Genomic DNA, 12,800 nt, shown 5'->3' with positions numbered 1-12,800 from the left:
AAACCCTTTTCCAATAAGACAAACACGAACCAAAGGGAATAGGAACCTAAACTGGCTGCTGCAAACTAATTAACTTTGATAAGCATGAGCCTCGCCAAAACTGTGTGAGGCTGCTAAGAATAACAGATAAGGTTACCTAGAAATATTTTACAACACAAGAGTCTTCAAATACCAACTAAGATACTGCAATGTCCATGAGGCTCGAGTTTCAAAACATCTTTGCTTCCTGCAAAGAACGTCTGATTCACAGCTGGCTTTTATCTTCTTGAAGGAGGGGCCACTACCTTGCAGCCTTGCTCCCGAGTCGCCCGTGCTGTTGTAACTGTTCTTTCTTCTGAGCAATCCTGTGCACACGTGCACTTGGCACAGGCTCCTCAGGAACCTCCTCATCACTGCTGCCAGCCCCCACAATCTCTGAAGGCAGCAGCCCACTCCCTAATGGTCCTGGCCTCTCATCTGAGTCCTCGCTCTCCTCAGCCGTCTGCACCTGCTGCCGGCTAACCACAACAGATTGATGGGTGATTGTATTTATGGATGGATGGATGTTTGGATGTATGTTTGCATGGATGTGTGCATGGATGGATGGATGTTTGTTTGGATGGATGGATGGAGGTTAGATGGATGGGTGATTGTATGTATGTATATATGTGGTTGGGTGGGTGGATGTTTGTTTGCTTCAATGGATGGATGGATAGATGTTTGTTTGTATGGGTGGGTTGGTGTGTATACACACACACACACACACACAGGGGGGAGGGAGAGACAGAGAGAAAAGGCAATTATTTCCTTTTCCTTCAGTCTTCTATTCTCAAGGTCAAAACCATCTGCTTCCTTCAAACCTCTCTTCTCCTAAAACTTAATTTTTAACCCCTTGATCATACCCATCCTCCTTCTCTCTTCCTCTTCCACTTTCTATAAATCCTTTCTTAGTGGTGCCCACTGTATGTATTGATGTATACATGTATGTATGTTTGGATGGAGGATGGATGGATGGGTGGATGAGTGATTGTATGTCTTTGTATGTACTTTGCATAGAAATTGAATTCAGCCAAGAGAAAAGGAAGTAGACAAAAAAAAAGAAGAGAGAGAAGACGACGGAAGAAGAACCAAGAGGGAGGAGTGGAGTTGGAAGAGATGGCTTCCAGCTTTTTGAGTGGGATTTCTGGATTAGGTGACCGGGGTCTGGATCTTACCTGCTGGGTGGCCCCTAGATTGCTTTCCTGGCTAGTTTCAGCCAGAGATTGAGTGAGCTCCGGAGTTGAAAATCCTGCCCCAGCTGCAACACCCTTCCTTACCCCGTTGGCCAGGTGAGATCTTCCTTGCCATGGGTCTTCCTTTCTGAGGGCAAAAGGGTCTTTGAGGTCCTCTTCCTTCTCGCCACCTTCAGGTTCAGCCTCTCCTGAAGTCTCTTCCGATTCGCCACCGGCCCCTTCTTCTTCAGCCGCCATTTCGGGGTCTTCCACTAGAATAAAGACACAACTGGTGGGATGAACATCTTTGTTTCAAAGGGGCTTTTGTTTTTTCCTCCCAAAAAAGACAACTGGACCTTTCTCGGTTCTTTGTTTTTTTTTTTTCCCCTTTGAAATCGTTTCGCTTCGCATCCAAGCAGCTTCTTCCGTTCTGAAGAAATGAAGAAGCTTTCTGGATGAGAAGGGAAATGTTTTCGAAGAAAATAAAACCAAGAAAATCCGGTTGCCTTTCGGGGGAAAATAGAACCTTTGGGACAACTCTGACTTGGATGATTGAGAATCTACCTAGACGATGAACCTCAAAGCAACTTTCATCGCTGAGCGTAGCGCGTGGTAATCACATCAGCCCTCCTAAAATTCTGCTTTCGAGTCATGGTTGAGGCTCAGCCAACCATGGCTGTCTAACAACACCTTCAACCCTCTGGGTCGCAAGATCGAGAATTGCCTCTATTGATGGGTGGCAAACTTCAATGACCTAAGCTTAAGACTGAAAATCAGGCCTGTTGTCACTTCTATTCTGCTCTACGGAGAGTTGGTCTCAGACAGGAAGCCACTTGAAGACATTAGGTGCAGCGGTGGGATTCAAATATTTTTTTTTACTACCGGTTCTGTGGGCGTGGCTTGGTGGGTGTGGCTTGGTGGGCGTGGCAGGGGAAGGATATACTGCAAAATCCCCATTTCAGAGGTGGTATTCAGCAGGTTCTGACCACTTCTGGAGAACCGGTAGTGGAATATTTGAGTACTTCCAAACACCACCTCTGACTGGCCCCGCCCCCATCTATTCTCTGCCTCCCATTAAGTCCCAGGTGATTGGCTGGGTCTTCTTTTGTTGCCCTGCACAGGAGAACGGAGCTGGAAAGCAGGTTATAGTGGAGTGGGGAGGGAATAGAGATTTTACAGAATCCTTCCCCTACCACGCCCACCAAGCCACGCCCACAGAACCGGTAATAAAAAGATTTGAATCCCACCCCTGCCCCATACCCTCCCCACCCGACTCACCTGCTTTCCAGCTCCGTTCTCCTGTGCAGGGCAACCAAAGAAGACCCAGCCAATCAGCTGGGATTTGGGAGGCAGAGAATAGATGGGGGCGGGGCCAGTCAGAGGCGGTATTGGCCTGTTCTCCGAACTACTCCAAATTTCCGCTACCGGTTCTTGAGAACCGGTCAGAACCGGCTGAATACCACCTCTGATTAGAAACATTTGAAATGTGGGTTTGCAGGCAGCTGTTATGTCTAAGTGGCTTGACAAAATCAGAAATGAGGAGGTGATAAGCCACCTGGGAAAAGCCAAGGGAAATTACCCAAACCATTAAAAAGAGAAAGTTAGAATATTTTTGGTCATGGGATGAGACAGCCGGAAAAATACGGCATCCTACGCCTAATCCTCCAGGGAAAGATTGAAGGCAAACGCAGTCTAGGCAGAAGAACATCAGGGCTTCAAAATCTAAAGAGACTTCTGGTTTGGACAAAACTCAGGAGCACTTTTGAGCTGTTGATAAAAATAGGAATTGCCAATACGATCGCTAACGGTCTGATGACAGATATGGCACCAGAAGGAAGAAGCTTCACCTGGGAAACCGTGTTGCCCTGAGAAGCTGAAGGTCCTATCCTTCTGTCCCATTCTAAGGCCCATTCTTTCCACTGACTTCACCCTGTGGGCGCAGCATTGGTGTGATTTGGGTGGGAAATGCCACCGGGTGACATTCAAATATTGGCTTCTTTGTTGCTGTTGTGGCTCGCCGGAGGCTAATGGAGTTGGCAGCAGATTCAGACAGTGAGGAGTTTGTGTGTGGTGGTGGGGGGACATGGGCCAGTCCTGGAGTCTGGGGAAGGCTCTGACGAAGGCTCTGTGTTGGAGGCAGAGATGGGGCCAGGGCCATCCGACAGTTATCAGCTGCCTTCGGAGTCAGAGATCAGTGGGGAAGAAGAACAGCTGGAGCCTGTTCCCAATGGGCACATGCGCAGAGCTGTCAGAAGAAGGGTACAGTTAAGGAACAAGAGTTGACTTGGGAGTAAAGGCTCAGGTGGACGGTGAATGGCCCCTCCTGTAGGGAATAAAGAGGAGGGAAAGGGGAGTGGGGTTTGCAGGAGACAATTAGTTCATTTAATTAAGGTGAAGATTTGTTCCTGACTCCTTGCCAAGTATTTTCTGGTACAGCATTGCGCTTCGAAGCTATCGGCCTGGCAACTCCAAGCCTGATAAGGTCTGTGCTTGTAAATCACCCTTGAAAGACTGTTTGCCAGGACTTTGTTGCAGATGAATTCACCGTAAACTAAATGAAAGGGGTTTATTAGGATGAGGAGTTCGGCTTCAGAACAGTTGCATGGACCTCTCTGGCAATTAGGAACTTCATGCTACTCGTCATACTCATCAAATCCCAGATTTACATGGCTATTTGGGGTTTTGGGAATATCCTTTAAGTAATATATATGGATTTCCCTTCCTAAAACATACACCTAGTGGTAACCTTACTATTGGGGCCAGGAAAATTCCATCTTATTCTCTTGGGCTTCTAATAGTATTAACCTTGAGACCACGATTGGCCAAATAGAATACAAAATAACAAAATTGGAAGGGACCTTAAAAGGTCTTCTAATCCGACCTCTTGCTCAAACAAGAGACCCTTTACCAGGGGTGAGCAACGATAGCTCTTTGATGAGCTGTGGAGTTCAATTTCCCAGGATTCCTAAACCGGCCATTCTGGCTCAGGAATTCTGGGAGTTGAAGTCCACAGCTTGTAAGGGGCCCATACTGTAGTTTTATTTATTTATTTTGTCAAGCAGTTACAAGATAACAGGTATAAGTATAAACATAGTTATGAATACATGAAATGGGTAAATATAAGAAAATTAAAAGAAGCAATAGGACAGGGACGGTAGGCACGTTGGTGCGCTTATGCACGCCCCCTACAGGCCTCTTAGGAAAGAGGTGAGGTCAATAGTAGACAGTCTAAGGTTAAAGTTTTTGGGGCTTGGGGAAGAAACCACAGAGTCAGGTAGAGTATTCCAGACATTGACCCACTCTGTTGCTGAAGTCATATTTCCTGCAATCAAGTTTGGTGCAGTTTACCTTGAGTTTGTATCTATTGTTTGCTCTTGTGTTGTTATGGTTGAAGCTGAAGTATTCGTTGACAGGTAGGACATTGCAATGTATGATTTTATATACTGTACATTCGGGGTTGTCCACTCTATTTTGGAAAACTTCCCACAACTTTCGGAGGGAAACTGTTCCACTGATTAATTATTCTCACTGACAGGAAATTCCTCCGTAGTTCTTGGTTGCTTCTCTCTCTGATAAGCTTCCAACTATTACTTCTTGTCCTGACTTCAGGTGCTTTGGATGAAATGTTGAAGTGGTTTACATTTTATTTTATTTTATTTATTTATTTGATTTGTCAATCATTTACAAGATAATAGGTGCAAGTATAAACATGAGTAAGAATACAGGAAATAGGTACAAATAAATGGGGACAATAGGTCAGGGACGGTAGGCACAATGATGCGCTTATGCACGCCCCTTACAGACCTCTTAGGAACGGGGTGAGGTCAATAGTGGATAGTTTGAGGTTAAAGGAATGGAGGTTAGAGGATGTAAACAACAGAGTCAGGTAGTGCATTCCAGGCATTGAGCACTCGGTTGCTGAAGTTGTACTTTCTGCAATCAAGTTTGGAGCGGTTTACATTGAGTTTGCATCTGTTGTGTACTCTTGTATTGTTGCAGTTGAAGCTGATGTAGTCATTGACTGGTAGGACATTGTAGCAGATAATTTTGTGTACTACGCTTGCGTCCAACCATAGGAGGCTTAGTTCAAGGTTGTCCAAAAATTTCAAGCCTGGTGATATATCTTCTTAATTTTCATGCTTGAAGGGCTTTCTCATCACTGAGAATCATTAATTATTTTCCAAAGCAATTGAAGGCCAGACAAGGAATAACAGATGGAAACCGATCAAGGAGAAAGATTCAACTTAGAAATAAGAAGAGATTTTCTGACAGTGAGAGCAATCAACCAATGGAACAGAAGTTGCCTTCAGAAGTTGTGGGAGCTTAATCACTGGAAGCTTTCAAGAAGAGACTGGGCTGCCCTCTGTCAGAAATGGTGTAGGGTCTCCTGCTTGGGCAGGGGGTTGGACTGGATGACCTACAAGGTCCCTTCCAACTGTTATTCTGTCTAATCAGTAGCACAGCTTGTCTCCCGAAATTGTGAGGTCTTCCTCACTGGAGGTTTTCAAGAAGAGACTGGACAAACATTTATCTGAAATGGTATAAGGACTCCTGCCTTGGGCAGGGAGGGTTGGACAAGAACAGTGGATGCCAACCTGTGGTCCATGGTCCACTGGTGGTCCATGAGAAAATTTTGGTTCGATATTTACATACATGGTGTGTTGTAGGTTAATTTTGTGAATTTGCTTGCTAGCAAATTCTATATGACAGGCTCAGGAAGCCGATGGCAGAAAGATAGATCTCTGAATGAATCTGTGATTCTGTGAGCAACTCAATCTGCCTGCCTGATTTGCCTGATTTGGTGTAAAAGTTGCTCTTTTTTATAAAAAATTCATCATTTACATAAATATTTATAATATGCCCAGCCAGTCACATGATCACCAAGCCACACCCACAAATTAGGTCACAACCACAGAACCAGTTGTTAAGAAATTTGAATCCCATTCCTGCCTCTGTGTGTGTGTATGTGTGTGTGTGTGAGAGAGAGAGCGAGAGTGAGAGAGGTTAGATCAGATCTCTCTCTCTCTTGATCTCTCACTCTCTCTCTCTCACCATCAGCAAGCCACCGTCAGTCAAAATTCATATTAGTGGTCCCCAGGATTTAAAATTACGAGTTTAGTGGTCCTTGGCAACCCCTGGGATAGAAGAGCTCCAAGGTCCCTTCCAGCTCTAGGGTCCCATGATTCTATGACCTTTAATGAAATCCAGTTGATAGAGGATTCGTTCCTCCGCGTTGAAATCCACCGTGTAGTGTTCCATGTTGTCGTATCCCGATTCCAGGACTTCTGGCTGGCAGCTGTGGCTCATCTCCACGACCCTGAAGGGAGGAGAAGGCGCAAAGTTACGGATGGAAACCTTTGAATTTTCTTTCTTTCTTTCTTTCTTTCTTTCTTTCTTTCTTTCTTTCTTTCTTTCTTTCTTTCTTTCTTTCTTTCTTTCTTTCTTTCTTTCTTTCTTTCTTTCTTTCTTTCGATTCCCAAAGGCCTGGATATTATTAAGATAATAAATCATACTCACTTTCGGATGAGAACTTTGGCATTCTGGTATGTTGGGAGAAAGAGACAAAAGGAAGATCAATTCCAAAAAAAAAAGAGAGAAATGATTAAGAAAAAAAAAAAACAGTGTGAGAAAAGATACAGGTTATCTTTGACTTAGAACACCAGGTGCTGGGGGGGTTCGCAGGGGTTTGGGGGAGCCCCTAGCTAAGATTCTGCGCAGTTTGGAGAACCCCCAAATCTCCGCTCCTGGCTGGCCCCACCTATCCCCTGCCCCTCCCCTCCCAGGAGTCCCCAGGTGGCCCGTTTTGCAGGCAGGTAAGTGCAGGGCACGCATGGAGGTTTGGGGAAGGCTCTGACAATCCACCCCCATTCAAATCATAAGTAGCCACATCTCCCAAAGTAAAAAACATTGATTTATTAGGAGTAACCATGTCGGCGTTACCTGGGTGCAGCCGACACTGAGACGCATCATTCATTTCCCCCTTGACCCTGGTCTTTCCCTCCCCCCCACCCCTTGGATGTCTATTCTCCAATGGGACACATCCATAGCCAAGAGTCATCAATCCTGCTCTCCAGGAATACTCTTGCGTGCCAGAAGCTTTGGCAGCCTAGCCATTATCTACGGCATGCATTACTCCTCTTCTGCTGACAACTCTTAAAAGACAAGAGAAATATTTCTGACTTGACACGGGCCTCCTGGAAGTTTGGGAAGGCTGGAAATGGGGCCGTTTCTGGCTTCCGGAGCACCTCCGGAGCCCAGGGAAGCCGTTTTCACCCTCACGGAGGCTCGAGAAAAACCTCTGGAGTCTGGGAAGGGCAAAAACGCTCCCCCCCCCCACCGTGGTGCAGGAGGCCGACTAGGCCACGCCCACCATGGCTACGCCCACCCAGCCACTGGGCAGAGAACCCTTTGCTAATATTTTGAAGCCCACCCCTGCTTAGAACCCTATCTATCTATCTCTATTCCTATGTATCTATTCCTATCTATTTATCTATCTATCTATCTATCTATCTATCTATCTATCTATCTATCTATCTATCTCTATCTCTATTCCTATCTATATCTATCTATCTATCTATCTCTATCTCTATTCCTACCTCTTCTCTATATCTATCTATCTATCTATCTATCTATCTCTATTTCTATCGATCTCTCTATCTATCTATCTCTCTATCTATCTATCTATCTATCTATCTATCTATACCTATCTATCTATCTATCTCTATCTATCTATCTATCTATCTATCTATCTCTATCTATCTATCTATCTATCTATCTATCTATCTATCTATCTATCTCTCTCTCTCTTTCTATCTATCTATCTATCTATCTATCTATCTATCTATCTATCTATCTATCTATCTATCTATCTATCTATCTATTTATCTCTCTCTCCCTATCTATCTATCTATCTATCTATCTATCTATCTATCTATCTATCTATCTATCTATCTATCTATCTATCTATCTATCTATCTATCTATCTATCTATCTATCTATCTATCTATCTATCTATCTATCTATCTATCTATCTATCTCCATCTCTCTCTGTCTCTGTGTGTGTGTCTCTGTCTCTATCTGTATCATCTATGTATCTATCTACATCTATCTATCTATCTATCTATCTATCTATCTATCTATCTATCTATCTATCTATCTATCTACCTATCCATCCATCCATCATCTATCCATATCCATATCAATCGATATAGACAGACAGACAGACAGGTAGATACATGATAGACAGATTGATTACATCTTGCTGGTTTCAGGGGCTCTTACCTGGACAAAAACGGACATCTGAGGCTCTTCCATGGATTGCAGGGCTGTGTCCACCAGTTTGGAAGACGACTCGATGTGGTCACTGCATACTTTGCTCAGCCCATTCAGATGTTGGCTCTTGCTCTCCTGTTCATACATGATCCTTTGAAGCATGATCTTCCTCCGCTCTTCCAAAATAGCCCCCATGCGGTCAAACTTCTCACACAGCGCCTGCTTCTGAGCTTTGCAATTCGCCTGCTCGAGAGGGAAGAATCAAGTGATACATCCAGGTTAGACGGTTTATCCAGGCTAATCATAACCTTGGTTTGTTGCTGAGGCTGAGTTTGCCAAACAACACACTTTGGTCGGATGGGGACAGATGCAACTGGTGGATTGTCTTATATGAATCCAGGGTTGTGAATGAATGACCTCAGAATAACAGAATAGCAGAGTTGGAAGGGACCTTAGAGGTCTTCTAGTCCAACCTCCTTGTCATGTCCCTGTTGGAATCTGATTCCAAGGGAGAGATGGAACAGTTAACAGGGAGTGGGAGTGAGGCTCCGGTGGCTGTGGAGGAAACTGGGGAAGGGCACAGGCCGGCTGGGCATTCAGAGGAAGACCCAGGGCCACCCCCTCTTCATCCTAGGGCATGCAGGGAGGAACAGATAAGGGAGCAACGTGAGTTGTGTGGTTATGGGGGAGGAAAGGGCCCTGATCCCCTTCATGGGCTGCAGCTGGGAAGACTGTTTAAAAGGGCAAACCACATGACAAAGTAGCTGGAAGCAAAGCATGAAATTATTCTGCTTTGTCAAGTCTTATCTGAGTTCTGGCGTCCTCCCAAGCGTGCGTATTTCATTATCTTTTGACGTCTTCAATTCCTTATCCTGCCCTGTCTCGTTAATTGCTGCAGCTGTGGTTTGTGTTGGTTTTTATTTATAATTTAGATGTACTTTGAGTTTGGATGGAATTTCTTCCCTTTGAAAACTGTTCTTGGGAGAGTTTTTTTCTCCAGCCGATGATAACTGGACATTAGGGGCCAAGTTGGAGGAATTAAAGGGACCTTACCTATTTTTTTGACTTTGTTGCTTTTGTGTCACGCCCCTTTGGGTCATCACACTCCTGCTCAAGCAGGAAATCCTAAACCATTTCAGACAAATGGTTGTCCAATCTCTTCTTAAAAACCTCCATTGATAAAGCACCCACAACTTCTGGTGGCAAGCAGTTCCACTGGTTAATTGTTCTCATTGTCAGAAAATTCCCCCTTAGTTCTAGGTTGCTTCTCTCCTTCATGAGTTTTCACCCATTGTTTCTTGTCCTGCCTTCAGGTGCTTTGGAGAATAGATTGACACCCCCTCCCCTTCTCTGGAGCAATCCCTGGAAGATTGCTATAATGTCACCCAGTGGTGGGATTCACCTTTTTTTACTACCGGTTCTGTGGGTGTGGCTTGTTGGGCGTGGCAGGGGAAAGATACTGCAAAATCCCCATTCCCTCCCCACCCTGCTAACCTGCTTTCCAGCTCCGTTCTCCTGTGCAGGGCAACCAAAGGAGACCCAGCCAATCAGTTGGGACTCAGGAGGCGGAGAATAGATGGGGGCGGAGCCAGTCAGAGGTGGGATTGGCCGTTTCTCCAAACTACTCAAAATTTCCGCTACCGGTTCTCCAGGACCAGTCAGAACTGGCTAAATACCACCTCTGATATCACCCCTGTTCCTTCTTTTAAGTAAAGTAGACAAGGGCAACACCGGCAGCCATTTTGTGAAGGTGCCCACTGCATACATTTGCGGTCTAACCCCTGGTTAGAAAAATGTGGAGTTTCTTGCTATTTCTCAATCTACTTTTTTAATCTATCAGCACGGAAAGGTTTCCAACTGGAAAGAGGTAGCATGCTTTTAAAAATACATGATAGATTTTGCGTTTGAAAAGCATCTAAATTCCACCCACTAAATAAATTCCGGAGATTTATTCGGCTTCATTTGCTTAATATTTTTTTTTTAAAAAAGCTACTTATTTACAGTCAAATGAAGTAGGAAAGTGGCAGAAAAAACTTGAAAGAAACTCCAGAGTGTTTGAAATTGCACTGGGGAGATATTTTTCCCCTCGGTGCCTTCGTAAATACTTGATTCATCCTGAATCACACCTAGAATGACGGCATCAAACAAATTTAGATAAAAGTTTTTTTATACCTTCTATTTTTTCCTTCTTTTATATCCAGCTTGTGGGTAAAGAAGTACAGGTAATCTTTGACTTACAACAGTTAATTTAGTGACCGAACTTATAACAGCACCAAAAAAAAAGTGACTTATGACCATTTTTCATACTTATGACCATTGCACCATCTTCATGATCACATGATCAAAATTTGGATGCTTGGCAACTGGCTCATACTTATGACGGTTGCAGTGTCCCAGGGGTCACATGATCCCCTTTTGCGACCTCTCTGACAAGCAAAGTCAATGGGGAAGCCAGATTCACTTAACAACCATGTCCCTAATTGAACAAGTACAGTGATTCATTTAACAACCGTGACAAGAAAGATCGTAAAATGGGACAAAATTTACTTTATAAATCTTTCACAGTGCTACAGGATATTCTGGACTCAATTATCGTTGTAAGTTGAGGAGTACCTGTACAGTATAGATAGTCCACAACTTACAAACACAATTGGAAATTTCTATTGCTAACCAAGACAGATGTTAAGTCAGTCTTGCCTGATGCTTTCATTTAGTCCCTTGCAGGCAGGACTAGAACTCACCATCTCCTGGTGATTGGCCCAAAGTCACCCAGTTGGCTTTCATGCCTAAGGCAGGACTAGAACTCATCGTCTCCTGGTGATTGGCCCAAAGTCACCCAGTTGGCTTTCATGCCTAAGGCGGGACTAGAACTCACCATCTCCTGGTGATTGGCCCAAAGTCACCCAGCTGGCTTTCATGCCTAAGGCAGGACTAGAACTCACCGTCTCCTGGTGATTGGCCCAAAGTCACCCAGCTGGCTTTCATGCCTAAGGCAGGACTAGAACTCACCGTCTCCTGGTGATTGGCCCAAAGTCACCCAGTTGGCTTTCACGCCTAAGGCGGGACTAGAACTCATCGTCTCCTGGTGATTGGCCCAAAGTCACCCAGCTAGCTTTCATGCCTAAGGCGGGACTAGAACTCACCGTCTCCTGGTGATTGGCCCAAAGTCACCCAGCTGGCTTTCATGCCTAAGGCAGGACTAGAACTCACCGTCTCCTGGTGACTGGCCCAAAGTCACCCAGTTGGCTTTCATGCACAAGGCGGGACTAGAACTCACCGTCTCCTGGTGACTGGCCCAAAGTCACCCAGTTGGCTTTCATGCACAAGGCGGGACTAGAACTCACCGTCTCCTGGTGATTGGCCCAAAGTCACCCAGTTGGCTTTCATGCACAAGGTGGGACTAGAACTCACCGTCTCCTGGTGATTGGCCCAAAGTCACCCAGCTGGCTTTCATGCACAAGGCGGGACTAGAACTCATCGTCTCCTGGTGATTGGCCCAAAGTCACCCAGCCGGCTTTCACACTTAAGGCAGGACTAGAACTCACAGTTTCCGGGTGATTGGCCCAAAGTCACCCAGTCAGTTTTTCATGCCTAAGATGGGACTAGAACTCACTGTTTCCTGCTTTCTAGCCTGGTGCCTTACCCACTAGATCAAATTGATCAGTTTGCAGTATTCAAGGGTCACATGACCCCTTTTTGTGATGGTTTTTGTTGAAAAATTCACCTTTTTCAGTTTTCAGCAAAACCGTACTCGTAGCAAACAATGGATTTACATTTATGACCGCTGCATCCCCTTAATGACAGCAGCAAAAATGGTGATAAAATCTGGTCAGTTATGGGGTTGGGCAGGCAGTATTGTGGCTGTAACTCAAGGACTACCTGCATTTCTCTGCTCCAGTTAATCATCTTGTGTGAATGCAGCCAGTTAAAATATTTGGGCGTGTGAAGAAGCCTGGAAGACATTCCTGATTTTCAGGAAAAGAAAAAAAAAAACAGGAAGAAGGATTAGGACACACCTCAATATTCCTGCACCTGCCTTGGAGTTCCGTCACGTAGGTTTGGATCCTGTCATTGGCTGCCACGAGGGCTGAGATTCCATCGGTCAGCTCCGCCTAGATAGGAGAGATTGCAAGGAAGATGGCCTTGGGGTCAAGAGGTTTTATTTATTTTATTCATATCCCACCTTTATTATTTTCTTTCCAGGGACACGGTGGCTCGGGAGCTAAGACGCTGAGCTTGTCGATCAGAAAGGTCAGCAGTTCGGCGGTTCGAATCCCTAGCACCGCGTCACGGAGTGCGCTTCCGTTACTTGCCCCAGCTTCTGCCAACCTAGCAGTT

At 45.0% G+C, this 12,800-nt stretch overlaps 1 protein-coding gene across 1 annotated transcript in view; it reads right to left on the bottom strand.

Annotated features, from left to right (window-relative positions):
• The window catches only part of LOC113434518 (tripartite motif-containing protein 54-like), a 31,102-nt gene that overhangs the window by 7,533 nt on the left and 10,769 nt on the right, over positions 1-12,800 (bottom strand). Inside the window, exons 4-8 of the mRNA XM_087928855.1 lie at positions 12,479-12,574; positions 8,472-8,705; positions 6,708-6,730; positions 6,383-6,507; positions 1,296-1,462 (exon numbers count right to left, since the gene is read on the bottom strand). Coding sequence (XP_087784981.1) covers positions 1,296-1,462; positions 6,383-6,507; positions 6,708-6,730; positions 8,472-8,705; positions 12,479-12,574 — 645 coding nt within the window. The remainder of the gene's footprint in view (positions 1-1,295; positions 1,463-6,382; positions 6,508-6,707; positions 6,731-8,471; positions 8,706-12,478; positions 12,575-12,800) is intronic.

This window comes from Pseudonaja textilis, chromosome 3 (genome assembly GCF_049901715.1).
Source record: "Pseudonaja textilis isolate UNSWEBS1 chromosome 3, rPseTex1.2, whole genome shotgun sequence".
Lineage (NCBI taxonomy): Eukaryota > Metazoa > Chordata > Lepidosauria > Squamata > Elapidae > Pseudonaja > Pseudonaja textilis.
This window is presented reverse-complemented; position numbering and strand designations above follow the sequence as displayed.